Genomic DNA, 22,077 nt, shown 5'->3' with positions numbered 1-22,077 from the left:
TTGGATGCTTTCAGAAAAAAGGGATAGAACCAGTCCAAAGAAGCCCCTGCTCAAGCCCCCTGCTCAGCCAGGGTCCACAGACCAGTCAACCTTTGATAGCATCCCCCACATGGTCAACCTCTGCTAGGAGACATATCAAAATCACCTTGTGGTCAATGGCATGAAAGGCAGGTGATAGTGATAGATCTAAAAGAATGAATGTGGACCTCCAAACTTCATCCATCTCCAGGGGTGGGACCATCCACACACCCACCAGCTCAGCCTCAGTGGCATACTAGGTCTGAAGAGCCCCAAAGAATCTCAGGATTGCTGGTTGTTCAGCCACCACGTTCTCCATAACCTCCCACAAAGATGGGAGATTCCAGATGGGGTGATAGCTGGAGAAATTGCTTATGGCTAAGGTTACATTTGTCACAGAGGTCACAGAAGTCATGGAATCTGAGACCTCCGTGACATTTTGTGCTTCAGTCCTAGGGGCCTAGGGACTGGAGCTGGCAGCCAGCAGGGCCCCAGCAGGGTTCCTGCGACAGGGGACTCTGTTCCATTGACAGCCTCGCTGGGGGTGGAGGTGGGAGAGGCTCGGGCAAGTAGCTGGGGGTGTCCTGTTTTCATTTTGGGAAATATGGTCACCCTGCAGCTCTCAGCTGCCATGGGCAGAGGGGGGCATCCCCTGTAGCTTCCAGCTGCCGCAGGAACAGGGAGAACCCCACAGCTCCCAGCCACCACAGTGGCAGTGGAAACTATGGAGCTGCAGCAGCAAAAGTCACAGACAGGTCACGGCTTCTGTGAATTATTTTTTTCGACCTGTCCGTTACTTTCACTAAAAATAACAATGACAAAATCTTAGCCTTACTCATGGCACATGATGGCTTTTGAAGCAGGAGTCTAACCATTGTTTCCTTTTGGGAAACCGACACTCTAGGTGACATAACTCTGCTGGCATCATAGGGACATAGACCTAAAGCACTGGCAGCAAATGGCACATCCTACAGCACCACCAGAACTCCTGAAAACCTCTGGGGCTTCAACGCAAGCAGAGAGGACTCTGCGTGTGGCCCCCCAGGAGCCACTTCCACTGAGGCAGAACTATCAGTCAAGCTTTTTTGTACAGCCCTTGGTTTGAAAGCCCCTCCCAATGAAAAGTTCTTGGTTTTGTCATTTGGTGCAAACAGCTCCAATTAACCAGATGACCCAGAACACATCCCCTGTCAGGCCCGTCACAGAGGCAGAGGCAAAGAAGCCTTCACTGCTTCCTGCATGGCCACAGCATAAGATTTCAAAACCTGATCATGCTTCAGTCAGTCAGATTTGGTGTTGGAATGGCGCTTTGTCCATAAACAGGCCTCAGGATGAAACACTTGATGAGGGCTGGATTTGAGTTCACAGTGTTTGTTCATGGGCAGTTGTATGACGCACCGGGGCATAATCAGTCCCAGGTTGATAGTAGTGTGTTAGTGGCAAAACATCAGTCTTAGGGCGGTGCAGTGCCCTCGCAGCTTTCAAGCAGGGATGAGTGGTATGGCCTCATAGTACGGACACCAGCTGCCTACCAGCATCGCAGCATTTCCTGGGATGCTGAAATGACTACAGTCCGTTTTAAGTGTGCATTGAAAAGTCGTCACCAGCATGACTACAAGGCTGGAAATCTGCGGATTCGTGGTAAGGGATGGATGATGAAGGTAAAAGTATCTATTTACTGAGTATGGGCTGTTCTGTACAGCTAAATTAACACCACTAAACAATGGCACTGCATTAACAAGACCCCAGTACTGAGAGCCGACTGACAGTGCTGTTGGGAGCGTAATGGATTTGAACTTGACCAGTGCCGTGCTGACCTGGCACCCCTTTCCTTCCCCATTCAAAGGGCAATAAGGACATTTACAGTACACAGGACTCCTGCTGTAATAGCCCTGTGCATGCATTCCTTTGAGACCCCATGGGCCCGGTCACCAAGTCCCTTTGTTCATATGGTCAGTCAGCACAGAAAGGCTCTGGATCTCATGGAGAAACTCCTGCCAAATGCTGCCCTCTCCTGTTCATCTTCAGCAGAACCAGAAACCAGCAGAGAAAAGCGGAGAGCTCTATTTGTGCTGTGACAGGAGATCTCCTGCCAGAGGTGCTGGAACTAGGGGTACTAGGGAGGTGCTGCCGCAACCCCTGGATTGAAGTGGTTTCCATCATACACAGGGTTTACAGTTTGGTTCAATGGCTCGCAGCACCCCCACTGTACAAATTGTTCCAGCCCCCCTGTCATGCCCATACCCTCTCTCCATGACACCTGGAGAGCGATGGGCTTATTTAAAGATTCTACCCGGTGGGTATGTACTGGGTATATATATATTTTTAAAAACCGTCTAAAATTACTGTCCTTGGGCTTTATTTGCTCATTAGCTCAGTTGGCAATAGTATGATCCTGATGGAAAAATATTAGCCCAGGTTCCTTATTATCCGGCTCCACCTGTAGCTCATTAATATGTTCCCTGCTGGGGAGCAGCACTCATTTATCACAGCTTATTTATTTAAGGCTCGACAACATACACTGGCGCTAAATCACCTTCTTCTTGAGAAGAAGGGAAATATTAATCCTGGAGCAAACAGTACAGTACTATGCAGGAAGGAGCAGAGGGCAGGGCTGGCTGGGCATGGTCAGAGAGATTGGCACAGTAGGGGTGTGGGCACAGAACCAACCCTGAGAAGTTTGAGGTTGGGGGCATTCAGATCTGAATCCCTACATTTCACCCTGACGTCTGAATTTGGGGCTGTGCTCTTGTGAGATTCCATCCCAGCCTTGTAGAATAATGTCCTGGCGTTTTCCACTGTGGGCGGGTGTGTGTGTCTGTGCTATATACATTCTGGTTTGCTTGCTCCTGTATGTGGGAATACCTTTCCCAAAGTCAGCAACCAAGTTATCCCACAAGGCTGCTGGGCCATCTTGCAATATTGGCTATTTCTGCACAAGAAGATGTTTATAGATGGTATACGTTCATTGTCCAGAACAGAGCTGGCAATCAGGACTCCTGGAAAGTGCTGTGATCTCTCTTTCAGGTTTGGCTCATAATGAGTTTGCAAAATCTGTGTCAGAACCACATTCTCTTGGGTCTCACGCCCTGAGGTTTGAAAAGGGTATGGTTCAAACAAACCTGGTTTTCCCTGTAGTAGAAAACTCATTCCAAATCCCTAGCATCTCCTAGCAGGGGTTGACCATAGGGGGGATGCTATCAAAGGTTGACTGGTCTGTGGACCCTGGCTGAGCAGGGGGCTTGAGCAGGGATTGTATCTTCTTAGATGTCTGCCTTGAGGTGTTACCAGAAATGTAATAACGATAGCTGGACTTGCACCCATTCATACAAGTTTTCTGGGTCACCAGAGTCAGCAGTATCTTTGACTCTGATGCATCCACAGTACTCCCATCTCAGGAAGGCATGTTCCCTCTAGAAAGCTGGGCTGCAATCATTAGGATGTGAGCCAGATCTGGTATGATAATGAGACAGCGCCGAGAAACACAGTAGGGAAAGAAAAAATGCATTGATCACCCCCTGGCTTTTCCACCTGGATCACGGTGCTAAAAGGCAGCCCCACTCCAGCACACGTAAGTGTGAATGGCTTTTGCTGGAAGATGAGCTGGGAATCTCATGAGATTCCCAGGGTATTTCAGACAGGCCGGCAATACTGCAGGAGCAATATTTCAGCACTTTCATTTCTGCTCACTCTGTGCAAAAACTGGCACTTTCCCCGCTCAGGGGCTTCCAACACATAGCACTTTGCCCATTTGAGTTCCGCTGCACCTCTTGGGTTTTGTATTGAATTTTGTACTTGAATGAACCCAAAGATTCAAAGCCAAACTTAGTCAGAATTGCCAGGTTTCCCCGACACTATTAGTGTTTGTCATGATTTTGAGACAAAGGCATAAACTAGCCCAAGTTGGCTTGAAAATGAGACCATGATCACGTGAAGGCAGAGACAGGTCTGACCCACAGCGTTCTGATCTAGAGCTAGAGTTCGGTGCTCTTCAGAGCAGCGGTTTGAGGATTTTGGGTGTGCTGTTATCATGGAGACAGAGTCAGTAGGGAAGTTTAAATCTGAGCTTCACCAGAGTCCCGGGAGCCAGGGGTGCAGGTTAGCTTCAGTCCATTATGGAGCTGGGACCAGTCAGAAATTCTGATGCAAATTTCTCTGGTTCGAATCTGTGGGTTTGGCTCGGCCCATTATAAAGATTGGGGTCAGCTGTGCAGCTGGACCTAGCATTCCCAAGTTCTGGATTGTGGAGCTCGGAGTACTGGCTCTGAGCCCATAACTGCTCAAAATCTCACTCTCTCAAAGAGTCATTCAGGCCAGAGAGTGAGCAAAAGCATGAGAATGGCTCTATAGCCTGGTGGGTAGAGCACTCGCCTAGCAGGTGAGCGATCCAGGCCCCCTCCTCCAATGACTCTTCAGGTATTTGTCCACAGTGCAATGGCTTCAGCAGGAGAGACGGAGGCAGCCCCACCTCAGAATATCCTATAGCCCAGTGGTTAGTGTACTCACCAGAGAAGTGGCAGATCCTTTTGCAGGGGGGATTTGAACTTGGGATCTCCCACATCCCAGGTGAATACCCTAACCCTAGGCTAAAAGCTAGGAGGGAGGTCCTTCTGCCTCCGTCTCCCCAACCCTTGCTCTTTTGTGTGAGTTTGCCTGAGGGGCCTGATCTGATGCTGGCCTCTGAAGACACTTACCGGATAGGGCCCTGCATGCACCTTAGGCAGCTGAGTGCCTGTCTTCCCCGGTTAGTGAATTGCTCTGGGGCTGAAGTGAAGGCAGGTGCCCAGGCACCTAGAGAGAGTCAGCAATGCATGTGCCCAGCGGCAGAAACACAGCCAGCAAGGGAATGTCTACTGCAAAAATGCAGGAACTGAGGGAGTTTAGGTACCTGCAGAGGGAGATTTGTGCATCATGGTGGTCCCAGAACAGGGACTTAGGCACCTCACTCCTTCTGTGCCCTCAGACCTGCCTGCAGTCACACAGGGGGTCTGGGACAGAGCAGGGAGCTGTGCCTGGCTCCTAGGCTAGTCCTCACGCCACTGTGCCATCCTTCTTCTAGTCATGTACACCTTGAACCTGCAAGAGTAACCGAGGTATTTCTCACATCTGCCCTTGTGTTCCAGGTTTGCAGCTGGAGAAGCCAAGCAAAGTTGCACGGAGGATGACAAGGAAGAGTTGCAATTGAAAGACATCAGGGATGGATTCAGCTCTACCTTTGAAAAAATTGTGGAGTCCGACCTTATGAAGGGCACGTACTACAGCAGCCTGGACTCCCTGGACGTGCTCTCCCTCACGGATGAGACAGACAGCTGTGTCAGTTTTGAGGCTCCGCTCACTCCGCTGATTCAGCAAAGGGTCAAGGAAAGCCCTGAACTTTTAGAACAGAAACTGGTTGCCCAGCAGAAAGGAGCCCTGCAACACATGGCGGCAGAGAAGCAAGAGCAGGCAGCCGCGAAGCCAGCAGAGGAGGATTTGGGGAGCCCTCTGAGGCACTCAATTACCAGCAGCAGGTCAGAGAATGTGCTCAGCCGGTTATCCTTGAAAAATATCCCTAATGGATTCCACATTGATGGGGCTGAGGAAGACGCCTTGAAGCTTATTAACTCCATCAGGTAAGGCAGACTGTGAGTTCTGAGGCCGGGAGTGTCATTTTGTTCTGTGTTCATACAGCACCTAGCACAGTGGGGGGCCCATAGACCTAACTGGAGCTCCTGGATACTACAGATTATTATTAGTAAGCCAGCATTCTCCTTTGTGCTTCCCTGAGTACATGCCACAATTAACAATCAGTATTTATCAGGAGGTGACACCTGTCATCATTATCTCTTTTATAGTAGGACCCCAGCCCAGGATAAGGCTAGGCATATATAGACTATTTTCCATATGACCACAGAGCCCTTGGTGAGCATGAAGGATGCTGCAATCCGAAGGGGAAAGTCACTTACAAGAGGAATAGCCGTAACACAAGGAAATGGGGTCAGTCTGAATTATAGATGCTGATGCTGTGTAACGCAGCCGACGTAGGAAACTAAGTCCTGCAAAAGCAGCAAAGAATCCTGTGGCACCTTATAGACTAACAGACGTTTTGCAGCATGAGCTTTCGTGGGTGAATGCCCACTTCGTCGGATTAGTCTATAAGGTGCCACAGGATTCTTTGCTGCTTTTTCAGAACCAGACTAATACGGCTACCTCTCTGATACTTAAGTCCTGCAAGTGTAGGGAGCTACATTATTCTTCCATTCACCAGAGGGCAGGGTGGAGGAATCACACCCAGTATAGGCCTACAGCTCGCATTGAAGTCAGTGTGACTGTGCACACGTACCATTGGGCAGGATTTGGCCCTTCAGCGGAATCACGATGTCTTCACTCTGTATTGAGTCAGTCCCTACTCAAGTAAACCTGTCACTGACTTCATGAGGTTTGCTCATGTAATGACTGAGCATTCACTGCATAGGGACATGGTTTGCCCTTATGCTGGCATTCCCTGGTTGGCCAAGGAGCACACGTCCATGGGAGACATAGCTCACCTCTGTGTTACCCAGATTCTGTGGCCTCTAAGTGCCAGTCTGATCCCTGGCATACATTATGGCTCCACAGGGTCATTAAGGCACCCACAGATTATTCAGATGCCCTGAAGCAACCAGGATGGGAGCGTCATAGGAGCCACTATGGTGACTCTGTGCCACCCTGGATTCCCTTAGAAAGGGGAGCCTCAAGTGGCCAGATCTGCCAGCTTCAGGGCTGCTTTGCACTGCCAGCATGGTCAAAAGCAATTGTAGGACTCCTTGAAATCGGGGCCTTGGCCTTTAAAGCTTCTCAGACTTCCAGTCCAGCTTAGTTAGGCAAATGAATTCAGGTAACCCCCCTCATCCCCATCTGAGCTGCTGTGTTTCATCAGTGCCTTATGCTTGGGTTCACCTCTTCTTCCATTTGTGCTTCCTAAACGTGGCTGCTGTGGGAGCTCAGTCCTGCCAAGGGCTGAGCACAGCCTGGATCAGGACTTTCTGCACTTGCCTCCTCTTGTATGGACTCATTTACTAAGGGGCATTTGTTCGGCTTGTTTGATACCTGCTTTGCCAGCTCTCCTCTTTGTCTGCCAATTGTGTTCCTATTATGGATTTTGGGGGTGGTTTTATTATTGCAAAGGGCCATGGGCCATGGGATCAGACATCTAACCATTCAACACCCATTTATTTGTGTGGCTTATACAACTTCTGTCTTCGACTGCAGGCATATACACAATTAGTACTTAGAACACATTGTAAGTTGGCACACATCATGCCAACTAAAAGGCTAAAACATTCTCCCACCCACTGAACGTAACCGCACCCTACTACCCCCCGCTACAGATAGCCTGACTCTGCAGCACACCCTAGTGGCCAGTGAGGCTGGACTTAGAGCGAGAATGGAATAATACTGACTCCTATTTGGGTCACGAGTGAAAATGAGTCTGAAGGTGTCCTCTCAGCCCCGATCTGTGTGCATTACAAACCTGTCAAATACTGGGCATGGTTCAGCCCCAAACAATCCTGCTGGGCATGATCACGGTGCATCGACCGACCTTTATGGGGCTGGGACTGGAGAGGGAGTCTAGAGACTGGCAGAGCTGGGAGAGGTGAGGGAAGCAGGACAAGAGTTTCAGATCAATATTGAAATGCATGGGGGTGAGCAAGTCTCTCTAAAATGGTTTCAGGTGCCCATTACCCCCTTGAGCGCCCTGGCCTTGCCCTTAGTCCATTGTCTTCTGCTGCCCTGGTGCCCTAGAGGGAGAGGTGGAGTCATTACAGTTTATAGCCCCTTCTCCCTTTCCATTGCTGGGGCCAGCTCAGCACAATCAGCCCCTCACTTCCCTGAGTCCCAACTTCAGATGCAGTTAAAAAAAAGTTGCTTCCAGAACAAGGGCTAATCTGTGCAAACAGATTCACCAGGACAGCTGAGCCATTGAATGGCATTTGAAAAGCAGCAGAGATTAGTGAGCTAGCTTCAGACTGACGCACTGAGTGAGTTGTGTCCGGATCAAAGCAGATCACTCGGTGCCATTAAGAAAGTGAATGAAAAAGCATCAGCGATGAAAATATCCCCAGAAGAGCAAACACCCACCCTGCCGTGTAAGCACTTCAGGTTAGAGCTGAACCCCCGCCTGAGCAGAGAGGCAGAAAATACAAGACAAGACTCTCTGGCAAAGCCCTTGACCGCCAGCAAGTGACGCACATGCTGCACAAAACTTCCTTCGCTACACAAGAAGGCAACACAGGGTAGTTGTTGTTGGCTAGCGAGGTGAACCTCTCAAAGGGAAATCTGGAGCAGGTTTGGATGTGCCATAAAATACGTTCAGTTAATTACAAGGCTCCCAGTGAAACAGGCTTTACCAATCCTGTGTAAACAGGCTGGCCCAGAGGGTGGATCGGGGAAAACTAAGACAAGGCCACAGAGTCCACATTTCCATGGGTCCAGTGACCCTGCCAGTGGGGGCAAGTGGTGTAGAATGATATGGTCACTGCTGAGGGGTGTATTAGCCACTGACTAGGGAAGAGGATGGTGCTGAGATCTAGTCCTGCACCTTGACCCTGGTTCGACAGGTGAAACTCATCTTCCCAACCTTCTCCCCACCCAACCCCTTCTGCCACACAAAGCTCAGGGCCTAGAGCTTTATGCAGATGAGTTGCATTTCACCCTTAGCAAAAAAAATTTGGACTTGAAGGTAATTTGGTTTTTGGAATGTTCAGGTTAAGAGAGTATTTGTACTGAGACTCGAATACAGGCCTAGACATACAGAGATGATTCCCCAGCAGACCACACTCACCAGCCTATTACAGCTGGATTACTTCTGGGGATAAACTGCATAGTCGGTTACTTGATCCTACTTTGGTTCATTATGAAATACATTCAAAAGCCAAATAACTAATGTCAGTCAGGTTTATTGCTCTAAGACAATAACAATATAGTACAGGAGAAAGGTTCAATACGATACCAGTCTCTGGGAAGCCATCTTGTGCTGTGATGTTACATTCACCTTAAGCAGAAGGGAGTATTTATAGGATGAGTTTACAAATTACACATCTATTTATGTGTCACTGAAATCCAGCCCACCCTTAACTTCTTTTCTGTTCCTGCCTTATCTTTGTTTCGGATAGCAGCACTGCTGGTATTGGTCTGTGAAGGTTCTTACCTAGCTTATGCTAAGACATAGAATGAATGTATCTTGATTTTGACAAGGTTTGTATCTGCGTATGCCAAAACTTACTTCAGTGAATGCAAGGAATTATGGGATTTTTAGCATAAGGAGCAGGGTTATATAAAAAGCATAGGCCAATTTAGGCTATGCAGCTACTATGTATGTTTAATGCTATTTGTGCTTAATTCATACTAATATATGTATGGTGCAGATAATACATATTGGTAATGTGAGATAGATAGATAGATATGCTAGCCCAGCATATATTAATCACCTCCTTCCCAGCTCTTACAGAGGTAAGGGTCTTATGAGTACATAGATAAAGGAAGAGAGCAGGGGCAGCTCAGGACCATCAGCATGGGACTGTTGATTAAAGCACCTCCCGCGGTGAGGCTTATCATAGATGGTGCACAGTCAGTGGGGATTCATGAATGCAAGCGGCATGAACAATTGCAGTTGTCACAGTCTACAATAGGGAAGAGATTTCTGATAGTAGATGGCTCTAATCTAGCAGAAAAATGCATAATGAGATCCAGTGATTAGAAAGAGAAGACAGACAAATTCAGACCAGAAATAAGGGTTAAATTTTTCATGTAATTAACCATTGGAACAACTTACCTAGTGATGGGTTCAGTGGTGAGCTGGAGCCGGTTCACAAGAACCGGTTGTTAAATTTAGAAGCCGGTGTAGAACTGGTTATTAAAGGGGCTGGCGGGTGGGCAAACTCCGCTCCGCGGGCCACATCCGGCCTGCGGGACCATCCTGTCCGGCCCGCCTGAACTCCCAGCTGGGGAGGCTCCTCTGACCCCTCCCCCGCTCCTCCCCCCCACACACAGAGCCCCAGCGCACCGAGCCGCCAGCGCCAGCGCTCTGGGCAGCTCTGCAGCTCCTGCTGCTTTAAGTGGCATGGTAAGGGGGTGGGGCTGCGAGCTCCAGCGGGCCACGCGGCACCCATACATGCTGCCCTGAGCAACATGGTAAGGGGGCTGGGTCAGGGCTGGGAGGCAAGGTTGGATAAGAGGCAGGGAGTGGTTGGTCGGGGCAGAGGTTCTGGGGGGGCGGTCAGGGGACGGGAAACAGAGGGGTTGAGTAGGCATGGGAGTTCCAGGGGTCTTTCGGGGTGGTGGTGGATGGGGTCGGGGCAGTCAGGGGACAGGGAGTGGGGCGAGTTGGGTAGGGGGTGGGGTCCTTGGGGGCAGTTAGGGTGGGGGGTATTGGGAGGGGGTGATCAGGGGACAAGGAGCAGGGGGGTTGATGGGTTGTTGGTTATGAGGGGGGCAGGACGTGGGTTGGGCTCGGATGGGGGCGGAAACACAGGCACATGGGGCTTGTACTCACCGCGTGGTTCCCTACCGGGTCTTCGGCGGTGGGGGGGGTCTTCACTCGCTCCGGGTGAAGGACCTGCTGCCGAAATACCGCTGAAAACCTGGAGCGAGTGAAAACACACACACACACACACCCCGCCGCCTAAGTGCCGCCGAGGGCACGGTAGGGAACCAGTTATTAGGATTTTGGGAGCTCATCACTGGGTGGGTTGGATTCTCCGTCACTTGACGTCTTTAAATCAATATTATAAGAACATAAGAACATAAGAAAGGCCGTACCGGGTCAGACCAAAGGTCCATCTAGCCCAGTATCTGTCTACCGACAGTGGCCAATGCCAGGTGCCCCTGAGGGAGTGAACCTAACAGGCAATGATCAAGTGATCTCTCTCCTGCCATCCATCTCCATCCTCTGACGAACAGAGGCTAGGGACACCATTCTTACCCATCCTGGCTAATAGCCATTTATGGACTTAGCCACCATGAATTTATCCAGTCCCCTTTTAAACATTGTTATAGTCCTAGCCTTCACAACCTCCTCAGGTAAGGAGTTCCACAAGTTGACTGTGCGCTGCGTGAAGAAGAACTTCCTTTTATTTGTTTTAAACCTGCTGCCTATTAATTTCATTTGGTGACCCCTAGTTCTTGTATTATGGGAATAAGTAAATAACTTTTCCTTATCCACTTTCTCAACATCACTCATGATTTTATATACCTCTATCATGTCCCCCCTTAGTCTCCTCTTTTCCAAACTGAAGAGTCCTAGCCTCTTTAATCTTTCCTCATATGGGACCCTCTCTAAACCCCTAATCATTTTAGTTGCTCTTTTCTGAACCTTTTCTAGTGCTAGAATATCTTTTTGAGGTGAGGAGACCACATCTGTACACAGTATTCGAGATGTGGGCGTACCATGGATTTATATAAGGGCAATAATATATTCTCAGTCTTATTCTCTATCCCCTTTTTAATGATTCCTAACATCCTGTTTGCTTTTTTGACCGCCTCTGCACACTGCGTGGACATCTTCAGAGAACTATCCACGATAACTCCAAGATCTTTTTCCGGACTCGTTGTAGCTAAATTAGCCCCCATCATGTTGTATGTATAGTTGGGGTTATTTTTTCCAATGTGCATTACTTTACATTTATCCACATTAAATTTCATTTGCCATTTTGTTGCCCAATCACTTAGTTTTGTGAGATCTTTTTGAAGTTCTTCACAATCTGCTTTGGTCTTAACTATCTTGAGTAGTTTAGTGTCATCTGCAAACTTTGCCACCTCACTGTTTACCCCTTTCTCCAGATCATTTATGAATAAATTGAATAGGATTGGTCCTAGGACTGACCCTTGGGGAACACCACTAGTTACCCCTCTCCATTCTGAGAATTTACCATTAATTCCTACCCTTTGTTCCCTGTCCTTTAACCAGTTCTCAATCCATGAAAGGACCTTTCCTTTTATCCCATGACAGCTTAATTTACGTAAGAGCCTTTGGTGAGGGACCTTGTCAAAGGCTTTCTAAAAGGATCCACTATAGCTCAAAGAGATGTCATGGGCATGGTGGGGAAATTATTGGGTGAATTTTTTTTGGCCTAGTGTTATGCAGGTAGTCAGATTAGATGTTCATAATGTCCAGATGTTCTCAGCTTAAAATCTATGTATCTATGAATCATTTCAAAGTGGAGAGTGATGGATGGGTTTGGAGAATAAGGTATGCAGACTTCATCTCTAGCCTACTGACTTAAATGCAGTCCAAGCCATTAGTGAATTGTTACTCTGACTGCTGTTATGTGTCTTAGTAGAGCTGACTGGGAATTTTTTGACTAACTATATTTAATCAAAACATGCCAATTCATCAAGGCCAACATTTCCCATGGGAACTTGGATGAATATTTTGTTTAGAAAAAAATTGAAAATAAATGTTTGGAAAAATCTCAAAATGTTCCATGTTGACATTTTCAAAAGAAAACATTTCATTTTTTTCAGTTTGAAATTATTTTCATTTAGAAATTTGTTATTCTATATTTAAAAATAAAGGTCAACATCAAAACAAAATGTTTTGAATTTATGTTTTTGATTGCCCTAAAATGAATTTTTTTTCTCTTTTTTTGAATTTTCAGTTCACAAAAAACATTTCAGTTTTTTTGTTTTGTTTTGTTTGGGTTTTTTTTTTGTCCCAATACCAGACAAGAAAAAATTTCAAAATCTCAAAAAATTTCAAGGGGTGGGAAATCTGTTTTCCAAAAAACTCTGTGCCTTAATGTGAAATGAGCTGATGGGTCTCAGTCCAGTTCCCGGTGGACAGATGTCCACATCTCGCAACCCACTGCCTCAGTTAGCAGGAATTGGCCCCTTACTGGCCATCTCAGCAGTGAGGCCAAGGGGGGTAGAGGCTGAACTCCCCTCTCACATGCTGACGCACACTGGTGGGCAGTGTTGGGTACACTTGCACTGATGATCGCTCATGCTGGACCTGTTCTCTGGACAGGAGACTTCAGTCCCCAGGGCTGTCAATCCAGCACCTTTCACCTAGTACTGAATTCACTTTGGAGAGATGCCCGAAGTATTTCTCCAAACAGGAGCTGAATGAAGGTGAAGGGAATGGTGGCTGGGTGGTTGCATATGATATCTTAACCATTTCACCCAACCCAAGGCTAAACACTGATTAAGCTGCTTAGAAAACACCTGACGTGCATGAAGTACGGCACCTAGCCTGCAGCTTGAATGACATGGAATAGACCATGGAACGGGTACAAAGAAGGGCCACTAGAATGATCCGAGGAATGGAAGGCCTGTCGTATGACAGGAGACTTGAGGAGCTCGGTTTGTTTTCCTTAACCAAAAGAAGGATAAGGGGAGATATGATTGCACTCTTTAAATATATCAGAGGGATAAATACCAGGGAAGGAGAGGAATTATTTCAGCTCAGTGCTAATGTAGACACGAGGACAAACGGATATAAATTGTCAGTCAGGAAATTTAGGCTTGAAATTAGACGAAGGTTTCTAACCATCAGGGGAGTGCAATACTGGAACAGCCTACCGAGGGAAACAGTAGGGGCGAAGGACCTCCATGACTTTAAGATTAAGCTAGATAAGTTTATGGAGGAGATGGTATAATAGGATAACGGGCTTAGTCAATAGGTCAATTAAGTGCCAAACTGGTACTTAATTGGGTCAAATTGGGTCAATAATATGATATTCTTAACCTCTTTCAGAGGGTATGGCTGGAGAGTCTTGCCCGCATGCTCGGGGTTCAGCTGACCGCCATATTTGGGGTCGGGAAGGAATTTTCCTCCAGGGCAGATTGGCAGTGTCCCTGGAGGTTTTTCGCCTTCCTCCGAAGCATGGGGCAGGGGTCGCTTGCTAAAAGAGTGGGTAGATCGGCTAATGTGGCCTGCATCTTGCAGGAGGTCAGACTAGATGATCATAATGGTCCCTTCTGATCTTGAATTCTATGATTCTATGATTCTATGATTCTATGATTCAATGGAACTATGGGGTTGATTGGCTGGTTGGTCCCCAGATGGCGAGCTCAGAGGTTGTCCGACTTTCCAAATGCTGAGACTGATAAAGGAAACATCATACCCAGGTCTGATCAAACAGCCTTTGGATTTCTGACAAACAGCTTGCAGCCCGTTGAGATGAGGTGCTCATGTTTCTCTAAAACCACGTTAATGATAGAGTGGTTTGGGATTTGGTATAAGGCTTGTATTGTCCAAAGCTCTGGGGTTTCCAGAAAATACCACATTTGTTTCTTTAATTGTTTTCTGTTCACCATGCAGTGATGCCAGCTTAAAAGACACCCTTTCCGACTCGGACTCTGACATGGGCAGCACTGAACAGCTTGACCATGGCAGCACAGACACATTAGCAAATGGCTGCAAGGCAGATAGTGATGCTGCCAAGAGACTGGCCAAGCGCCTCTATCACCTTGAAGGATTCAAGCGCTGTGATGTGGCACGCCAGCTTGGGAAAAAGTAAGTGGCTCTTTACATCATGGCTAGGTCACAAGGCAAGTGTTAGAGGATGTGGATCTGGATCTGGGGAGAAGTCTACTGCTATAGATCTGATTTGCAATGCTGAGCTCAAAGCCGGCACGAAAATGGCCCTACCATATGGGACAAAAGTGAACACTGGCTTCACTGGGGAGAATGGAACAGGACAAAAGCAGAAGTGACTTTTCAAGGGAAAGATCTGCTGTTCCAGGGAATTCTTGAGCTTGCTTCAGAGTCAGGTTCAACTAAGAGCATTGGGATCTTTCTGGATAATAAGCGCTGCGTGAAATTGATATGGGCCCAACCCACACACCTAGATCCAAACACTCCTGAACTTGGGGGATGTTCAGAGAGTGGACCAGGATCATGATCTGAATTTCACAGATGATCACAGATGAACAAGTTCTTGCTCTGACTTTATAGTAGGTCCAAACAAGACCCCTGAAACTAACACCCCCAGGAGTCTAAGGGGTTTGAGATCCAAATCTAGACTTTTTGATTAGGACCCATTTCTGACATAACATATACTGAAATCTGATGTAAGCCACCACTCCAGGAACTTTGCTTAGAAGAGGTGGTTGTTGGGGAGAACCCCAATAAAACTCTTATCACTGTTTTTTATTGAATGCCTCCACTGGGCTCAGTCATGTACAACGCAGGGACTCAGTTGTCTCTCCAAGAAAGTGAACAGCAGGTGTCACTGCTAATGCTACAAAGGGATAACGTCTCCTATCACTGCACAGTTCAACACCATGTTATTTCGATCTCCCTGGGTGATTCCAGTAAGGGTTAGTTCACAGGCTGTTTCCTCTTATTGTTCTTTCGAGCCTGGATGATGTTCCCTTTCCTTGTTCTGTATATTTATGAGGTTTGTGCCTGTTACTGGTGAGCCTGGATTGTCCAATGGGGGTTGCATACAGGTGGAAGAGGAGCAGAGGTGAAAGTAAGCCGGTACCCCCCGGTACGGTGCTGGACCAGCTTCCTCAGGTGGCAATTTAAAGGGCTTGGGGCTCCCAGCAGCGGCAGGAGCCGTGGGCCCTTTAAATTGCTGCCAGAGCCCCACTGCTGGAGCCCCCGGGTAGCAGAGGTGGCCGGGACCCCCTGGGCTCCGGCAATGATTTAAAGGGCCTGGGGCTCCACTGCGGTGGTGGCAGCTGGGAGCCCCAAGCCCTTTAAATCACCCTGGAGCCCTGCCACCGCTACCCCAGGGCTCTGGCAGCAGGGGACAGGCGGTGATTTAAAGGGCCCTGGGGCTCCACTGAAGTTAGTGGTGGCCGGAGCCCCGAGCCCTCTAAATGGTCCCTGAGACCCGGGGCTCCCAGCCGCCTCTGCAGCTGGTTGTGGGCTCCCAGCCACCACTACCGCAGCCAGAGCCTGGGGCTCTAAAGATGCCACCCCTTCTGGTTGAGGCCCCACCCCTGCTCAGGACTCCAGCGTACCAGTAAGTCCTTTAAGTTACTTTCACCCCTGAAGAGGAGGATCCTGGCCCTGCGAGTAAGCCCCACATTGTCCTTTCCATCTGATATCTGACCCCAGTTTACGGGCAGCTTACATTAAAAGTGCCACAGTCACTCACAGGCTCCACTACAATTAGACTATTAGGCCTGCAGCCCTAATGTGTACAACTCCTGCTGAAATGAACAGGAGCACTGGACAGAGAAGAATCAGACCAGCTCATATCATCTAATACCTGCAGCCCCTCTTCTGCCAGTCACCCGCTGCATGAAAGGGCAAGAACAAACACCAATGAAGCATAGGCTGCCCCATTGCAGGTGACAATCAGGGGACCTATAGGATGGCATTTCGGACAGGGATTCAGAATGCTGCTTGCATTACCTGCCATGAAATAAGAATACTGAGGCCCCAGAAGAGAGTGTGTTCACAAAGCCACTCAGGCAATAATGAGAATACACAGAGATGACAACTACTCTTCTGCACCGTGAGCCATCAGCTGCCCTGTAGTGGGCTGGAGAGCCCCCATGGCCACACCCTTCAAACCTGGACTGGATGTGGCAATGTGACCTTCTCCCCTGGCATGTAAGTAGTTTTACTGCACTTCGTTACTTACTCTTAAGAGGGAATCTCTTTGAATTCACAGTAGAGGGGCAAAGTTGAGCTTGGAGAATAACCCAATTCGTTATGTAGAATATTGTGGCTCGAGAATGGATCTTAAAACAGTGCAGTATGTATCCACTTCTAACCCTATGCCGATATTCAGGGGAGAAATATTTGAAAAGGTCAGAACTCCTGGGTTCTGCTCCTGGCTCTGGAATAAGAGTATTGGTAACTACAACGATCTAAGAACCTGTATTAGTCGCTACTTCTTTACAAGAGGAGCAATCTTTGGAGGGGGGAGAAAACACCAGGCAGAGGTTAGTAATTGGCCCTATGGGATTTTCTGCTTGGCCTGGCCCACTAGCCCAGGGAACTCTCTAACCCCTGATTGGGAGTCTTATTGCTTTCCAGGCAATGGTTTCTCTATACTGTGTAAATTATACTATGAACTCATATAGGGCCAGGCCTGGAGTCTCTCTACCCTGGTTGGTATCGATTTAGGACCTGGTCCAGGCTCTATTCCCTCTGATCCAGTGCCCATGGAAAGCAATGGAAAGATTCCCATTGATTCCCAATGGGTCTGGAATCTAGTCCTTAATCTTCCCTGAGGGAGTCATGGCTGCCAGTGTAACCTGTTTGCTAATTAACATGTTTTTTGTTTCCTTGCAGGGCTGGGTGCCTTCGGCTGCCCCTTTTATGCATGGGTGGAGATCCATTGCAATAGATCCTCCTACTCCAGCCAGGCGCAGAGGTGGCAAGCGATGCAAACGAACACAAGAGAGGAATGGGGACATTTAACTTGTGCGATGCCGTGGAAGCTGGGATCTTCCAAGGCACTGGAGCAAATAGTCTCTGGATTTAATGAAGAGGGGCTGATGCGAGGCTTTCCCAGTGAGGGGTGTCCTGGGCTCTTGAATGTGTTTCCTGCCTTGATTTGTCCAAAGCCGGATCTGATGACCCAAAGGGCACGCTGCATGACCTGCATCCTCTCCCAGCGAAGGGAAAGGGAGTGGGACATGGAGGCCACGTTTCTGGCAGGAATGACTCTGCAAGAGTTGTGTTTTTCATTAGAAATCTCCCTGATCTATTTTGATGAGCTGTTTCTAATGCATGTAATGTGTGTATTGTGCCTGCAGCACGGGATCCGCGACACTGTACGTTCAAAATACATACAAATGCCAATAAAATCAAGCACCACTTGCTTTATGGTGGGACTCTGTCAGATCTCGTAAGCTAGGCAAGATCAAGTTACAGCAACATGTGGATGGGAGCAGTGCTTAATTTGTAATGAAAGAGGTGCTGGGGGCTCAAGCAATTTTTTACATTCATAACTGATGCAGCAAGCCCAGAGGTGCCGGGGCTCTGAATTGCCAAGGCCAGAGGTGCTACAGCTCAGCCCTCGCAAGCCTTGGCACACATTAAGCACTGGATGGAAGACCTCAGCGGAAATCTCAGGCACTGTAGGCAGTGGAGCTGGAGATACAACTGGGCGGCTCTATTCCCTCTAACTTAACGCTGAGCCAGTTCCCCAGGGTGAGGCTCAGAAATGATGCTTCACTGACACGGCCTCCCTTTGGCTGACATGGAAAGCCAAGGTCCTAACCAGCGGTGGCTGCTAATGTCTTCACAGCTCTCGTTACAAAAAATAAAAGTGCAAGTCCAATTCTGATTCCAAAGCCACCCAAACAAACAAAAACACAGCAGAGCCAGCAAGTTGCCCACATGGATAAACCAACAATTCCATGACCCTGAGCTCAGATGCTGCAAAGGAACCATTAGCACAGCCCTGCTCGCCTTCAGTTATTAAGTCCATGAGATTCCATGCAGGAGTAAAGCTTTGCATTTGGATCCACTTGCAGGATTGGGGCCTTAAGCATACCCTTTGTTCCCCTTCTCCGTCTTTTGTCTGTAGTTATCTCTGAGGTTTATGTCTAAACTTGTAAGGGCTTTGGGACAGTGATGTCCTCTGTTGTGCGAAATTCCTCACACACTTTGGACTTATAAAAATAATACCGTCATTCATTATTTGTATTAGGTAGCGCTACAAGGCCCCTTTCTGCTAATGCAGATGTTAGCCCAACGTCCTGGACAAATTCCAACGTAGATCATTACATTCTGCCTCCCTAAATTAACCCTGCAATTTTCACTGCAAGTATTCGTCTCTTCCTGACCTCAGCCATTGTGTTATGTTGTTGAACACTGTCTCACTCCAGACGCAGCACCATTACAATGATGGATGAATGATCCCTGTGTGGCTGGCATATCAGTTGGTAAAATGCTTTGGGATCCTTTGAGATGAAAGGCGCTATATCAATGTAGGATAATTAGCATTAAGCATTACATTTTTCATGAGCCTGAACAGGGCCATCATTATATGAATTACTGGTGCTCCAAAGGGCATATGCCGTTAAGCTGAGATAATTACCCATTTCTTGCAAACATCCATCAATTATTCGTTCATTAATTTTTGGTATTAATATCAAATATTAATGGAGGCATCACTAGCCTACAGCGCCACAGGCAAAGAGCAAACAAGCCACATAGAGAGTTCTGCACAAGGGCTGGGTATCTCTGCAGCCACAGGAAATGCACTGACTTTTATACAAAACTCCTTTGCCAGGATTTTCAAAACTGGAGGCATGAAGTTGGGCCCTTGAGCCCATAGTTAGGTGCCTAAATAAGTGGCCTGCATTTTCAGAAGTCAACCAGCAGTTACCTTTGAGCTCGGGATCAGGGCCGAAGATCATGGCAACTGACCAGCACTTTTGAAAGATCAGGTCACTTATTTCGGTCCCTGAATACAGGGTGAGATTCTCTGCTGCCCCGAGGTGTGTGGGCAAAGATGGCTTTCAGCTTATGACACCTTCCTACCTCCTGATTCAAGGCTGCTCCTTCTTCTTAGCGTGTGCGCAACATGCCTCAGGTGGCACGTGACCAGGATTCAGCACCGAATTTGGACTGCTGGTTGGATTGTTAGCTTCCCCGGCCCGAGCCAGGTACTGACGGGGAGTGTGATGTGAACACTGATCCATGCCCCCCTTTGAAGCTGCAGAGAGCCAGAATGGATTCAGTGGTGTGTGCTATGCCCCTCCCCCTCATATCTGCAACACCTGTCAGCTCCGCCCCAGAACACCACATACACTGTGGGCTACCTACAGCAGCCTAATACATTGCCTAAATGGTGGAAATCTCCCCTGGCCCTTATCAGCCATTTATGGCCCCCATACGCCACTCACACAGGGAGGAAGGGACTGTCTACACTCCAGCACAGTTTGAAATAGCCAAACTAGCTTTGATCTAGCTAGATTCAATGAGAATAGCAGTGGAGCCATGGCAATGCGGGATGTCCAAGCCCACCTGGGATCCTGGATATGTTCTTGAATGGCTAACCCACGCTGCCACCACTTCATTGCTATTGTTATTGGAGCTAGGCTAGATCAAAGTTAGCTGGGGTGTGTCTACCAGGGGCAGCTCTAGACATTTCGCCACCCCAAGCAGGGTGGCATGCCGCGGGGGGCACTCTGCTGGTCACCGGGAGGGCGTCAGGCGGCTCCGGTGGACCTCCCGCAGGCGTGCCTGTGGAGGGTCCGCTGGTCCCGCGGCTTTGGTGGACCTCCCGCAGGCATGCCTGCGGAGGGTCCACTGGTCCCGCGGCTCCACCGAAGCCGCAGGACCAGCGGACCCTCCGCAGGCACGCCTGCGGGAGGTCCACCGGAGCCACCTGCCGCCCTCCCGGCAACCGGCAGAGCGCCCCCTGTGGCATGCCGCCCCAAGCACGCGCTTGGCATGCTGGGGCCTGGAGCCGCCCCTGGTGTCTACACATGCAGCAGTCAGACCTCTGAGTGCAGTGTAGACGGAGCGCTAGGAGCCTGATTCTAAACAGCCCAGATGTAAAATCAGACCCCGATGTTCTGCTGAGGATTCCGTAGCCTGCGGCTTGACATGGCTGTTTAGGAAATAGATTGTGGTCCGCACGTGCTGGCTACATTGTACATAATGGCTCTGCAGATCATTTTAAAATGCATATGAAATGCAATGACACTAGCAAACAGCGGATGAGTTAATGAGACATAAAAGGCATTTTCAAAATATGCCCTTCGCAAGTATGTGGCGTTCCTTGTCCTCCTCCGTCCCCGACTGAAATGTCTTTCATGGGCAAGCCCTGGAGATGGAACACTATATTCAGCTGCAATTGCCACTTTGACAGGCAACATCTTCTAGATGCTTTATAGTGCCAGGAGGCACATGCTTTAGAGTCAGAAGAAAATGGAGCCTGTAAAAGAGACCCAACAGGATCCTCTGGTTATTCTCACTCAGTGCCTCCCTTGTCAATTTGGCTTGGTCGTCAAGTTAAAATACCTGGTTTCTGTCTGCCAGAGCTGCACACTGAACCTGGAAGTCAAGCCATGTCCTTCCCAGTCGCACAGCATTAAGCCATGAAGAGAGTGCAGTAGCTGTGTGGAGGCATATCGGTGCCAGGAGTTTCAGGCATCTGAAAAGTGCATTAATATCTTATGAACACAGTGTCTCACTGCAGTCAGAGTGTAGATGTCACAGCACATCTTGGCCAATACGAATTTTTAACAGCTTTGTGGGGGCCGTTTGCACTGTCTCCTTCCATTCTGAAGTGTAGTTCCTATAAAAGGATGAGAGATGATAAAGAGCAGGTGACAGATGCTTTTCCTTTGTCATTTGAAGCAGAGAGGGTTTGCGGCTTGATATCTATTCCAACCTGCTGTTTTTGATGGCTCCCAGGGTTTCATTTGGGTTCCTTCCCCTCAAACCCAACTTCAGAAGCTCTTCGGCCTGTCAGGAGCAATGTGTAGCCCAGCACTAGCAGCCAGAGCTAACGAAAGGAGCTCTACCTGTTCAGCTCACCAAAAAGAAGATCAAGCGGTGACTTGATTACAGCGTATAAGAACCTTTACTGGAAGAAAACACTGAGTACTAAAAGACTCCTTAATCTAGTGGAGAAAGGTACAAGGAAAACCAATGGCTGGAAGTTAAAGCCAGACAAATTAAACTGAGAAAGGTACCTAATTTTAATAGTGGGGGTGATTAACCCCTGGAACACATGAGCAACTGAAGTGGTGGATTCTCCATCTCTTGACACCTTCAGATCCAGACTGGATGCTATTCTGGAAGAGATGCATTGCCCTCATGCAGACCAACACTGTCTCATTGTTTCCTGGTATGCCTCCATTGGCCCATCTGCATCCATCTGTTGTTTCCTGTCTTATACTTTGGAGTAAGGACTGTCTGTTTGCGCCAGCACAGTGGGGTTCTGGTCCATGATGACTAGTGTTCCTAGGCGTTATGGTCATACAGATAGCCTATCATTATTTGTATTATTTACTAACACAAGAGATTGGGTTCAGTACAGGAGTAACTAGGTGAAAATCTCTGGCTTGTGTTTTACAGGAGGTCAGTTTTATGGTCCCTTCTGGCCTTCAGATCTATAAATCTATGAACTTACCTTCTTCCATAAAGATTAAAACATGGCATAGAGA

General features: G+C 48.3%; 1 protein-coding gene across 2 annotated transcripts in view; it reads left to right on the top strand.

Annotated features, from left to right (window-relative positions):
- PSD2 (pleckstrin and Sec7 domain containing 2) overlaps window positions 1–22,077 on the top strand; it is a 102,257-nt gene that overhangs the window by 18,588 nt on the left and 61,592 nt on the right. For both annotated transcript variants that reach the window (XM_045028025.1, XM_045028024.1), the window contains exons 2-3: window positions 5,142–5,630; window positions 14,300–14,494. In XM_045028025.1, coding sequence (XP_044883960.1) covers window positions 5,142–5,630; window positions 14,300–14,494 — 684 coding nt within the window. The remainder of the gene's footprint in view (window positions 1–5,141; window positions 5,631–14,299; window positions 14,495–22,077) is intronic.

This window comes from Mauremys mutica, chromosome 8 (genome assembly GCF_020497125.1).
Source record: "Mauremys mutica isolate MM-2020 ecotype Southern chromosome 8, ASM2049712v1, whole genome shotgun sequence".
Lineage (NCBI taxonomy): Eukaryota > Metazoa > Chordata > Testudines > Geoemydidae > Mauremys > Mauremys mutica.
Note: the sequence above shows the minus strand (reverse complement) of the source record. Positions and strands in the feature narration are given on the sequence as shown.